Genomic DNA, 1476 nt, shown 5'->3' with positions numbered 1-1476 from the left:
CATGAATGGATTCATTAAGTGTAGAGGGATCATTATTATCATAATAATAAATAACTGACGGTTGAAGAGATGGATGGTTTGGATTAATAACAATTCCAGCATCATTAATAAATTTCATAAAATTAACTGTGGGAGTGTCAAATATGTCAATTTTGTTTTCCACTTTGGCAGTCAAATCAAGTTCTAAGATTGCAACGTCTAGATTGTCGAAATCATTGTAAACTGTTTCATTCAGTTTTTTAGGATAAAGCAACTTATAGTTGGTCTTCACAGTTTGGTTCGTGAATGAAATATACAGCTCATTTTCAACCGTCATATCTTTCACAATTTCATCTGGTTTATCTAAACGAAGGTTATGGATACATGTAACTAAGTGTGAGGGAGATATGAAAAATCCGTGTCCAATTTCATTAATTATTGTGTCACGAATTTGGAAAACTGTACCATTGACCTTGTTACAACGAGTAACAGTACTAGCCATTAATCTACGTAGTTTCTCTGATCCTAACTTTGCAGTGTTAAATTGGGGTTTAGGTGTATCAGGTAACACTACATTATTCAAGTCATACACTTCTCCAGCACCTCCAGATTGCAATTTTTCCCACAAGTCTTTGATTTCTTTTCTCCCGGAATAAGGTGAGATAAGGTTTTGACTATTTTTAGCTTTCTTTTTATCTTTGTTATCGTGTTGATTCGTCCCTCTACCTCCAGCTAAAGAAGGTTGATTAGTTTGGTTTTCATTGTTCTCCTAAATGGATGAATAAATATCAGAGAAAGAAATTGAACTTACAATATCAACAAACAAATCCCATAACTCTTTCTTTGCATCTTGTTGTATCTTGTGAACAATAAGGAAGCAGTCAAGATTTTTAGCACTAAAGGTTCCCATTTGGAAAAAATCTGTAAGAAGAACAGATTTATCACTATGAACCAACTCTTGAACATAGTTCCCATTCATTATATTCTGGAATTTCAAAGTTTGCAACTCATTAAACAACTTTTCATCAGTGTATGATTCCTTGACTTTTTCTATATTGAAATCAAAGTACTTGGTTTTGTTCCACACATAAACTTTGTAGCCTCTAATAAGGGGAATACCATGATGGTCTGCAATTAATTTTATATAATCATAAACTGACAGATTTGTGCAGTTATATAAGGGAATATTTGACCAAAACTTCTTTCTTGCTATTGCAGTTGGTTGCGTGTGTCTGCCAAGAACAACACACCGCATGACAGCTCGTTCAGTGAAAGGAAAGGATAGTGTACTCGTAAATTTAATATTTCCTTTATCTTCTAAATTATCATACTGACGCAATTGCATTTTTTTTCTAATTTATTTTCTAAAGATTACAATATGATAATTGTCTTAATTTGAGAGAAAAATTTTAAACAGAAGGTGTCTTTCCTGAGATGATTATGCCATTTTTGACAGATTTTTGTTTCAGAATTTTTCTCACAAATTAAGACAATTAT

At 32.4% G+C, this 1476-nt stretch overlaps 1 protein-coding gene across 1 annotated transcript; it reads right to left on the bottom strand.

Moving 5' to 3' along the window:
- On the bottom strand, positions 1-1324 carry NAEGRDRAFT_82386 (uncharacterized protein; the record flags this gene model as incomplete). Its single annotated transcript, XM_002667992.2, has 2 exons — positions 1-748; positions 791-1324. Coding segments are annotated over 2 exons (1282 nt in total), but the record flags the coding sequence as incomplete, so codon positions are not given.
- Between the last annotated feature and the right edge of the window lie 152 nt (positions 1325-1476).

Source organism: Naegleria gruberi (genome assembly GCF_000004985.1).
Source record: "Naegleria gruberi genomic scaffold NAEGRscaffold_992, whole genome shotgun sequence".
Taxonomy (NCBI): Eukaryota; Heterolobosea; class Eutetramitea; order Acrasida; family Naegleriidae; genus Naegleria; species Naegleria gruberi.
This window is presented reverse-complemented; position numbering and strand designations above follow the sequence as displayed.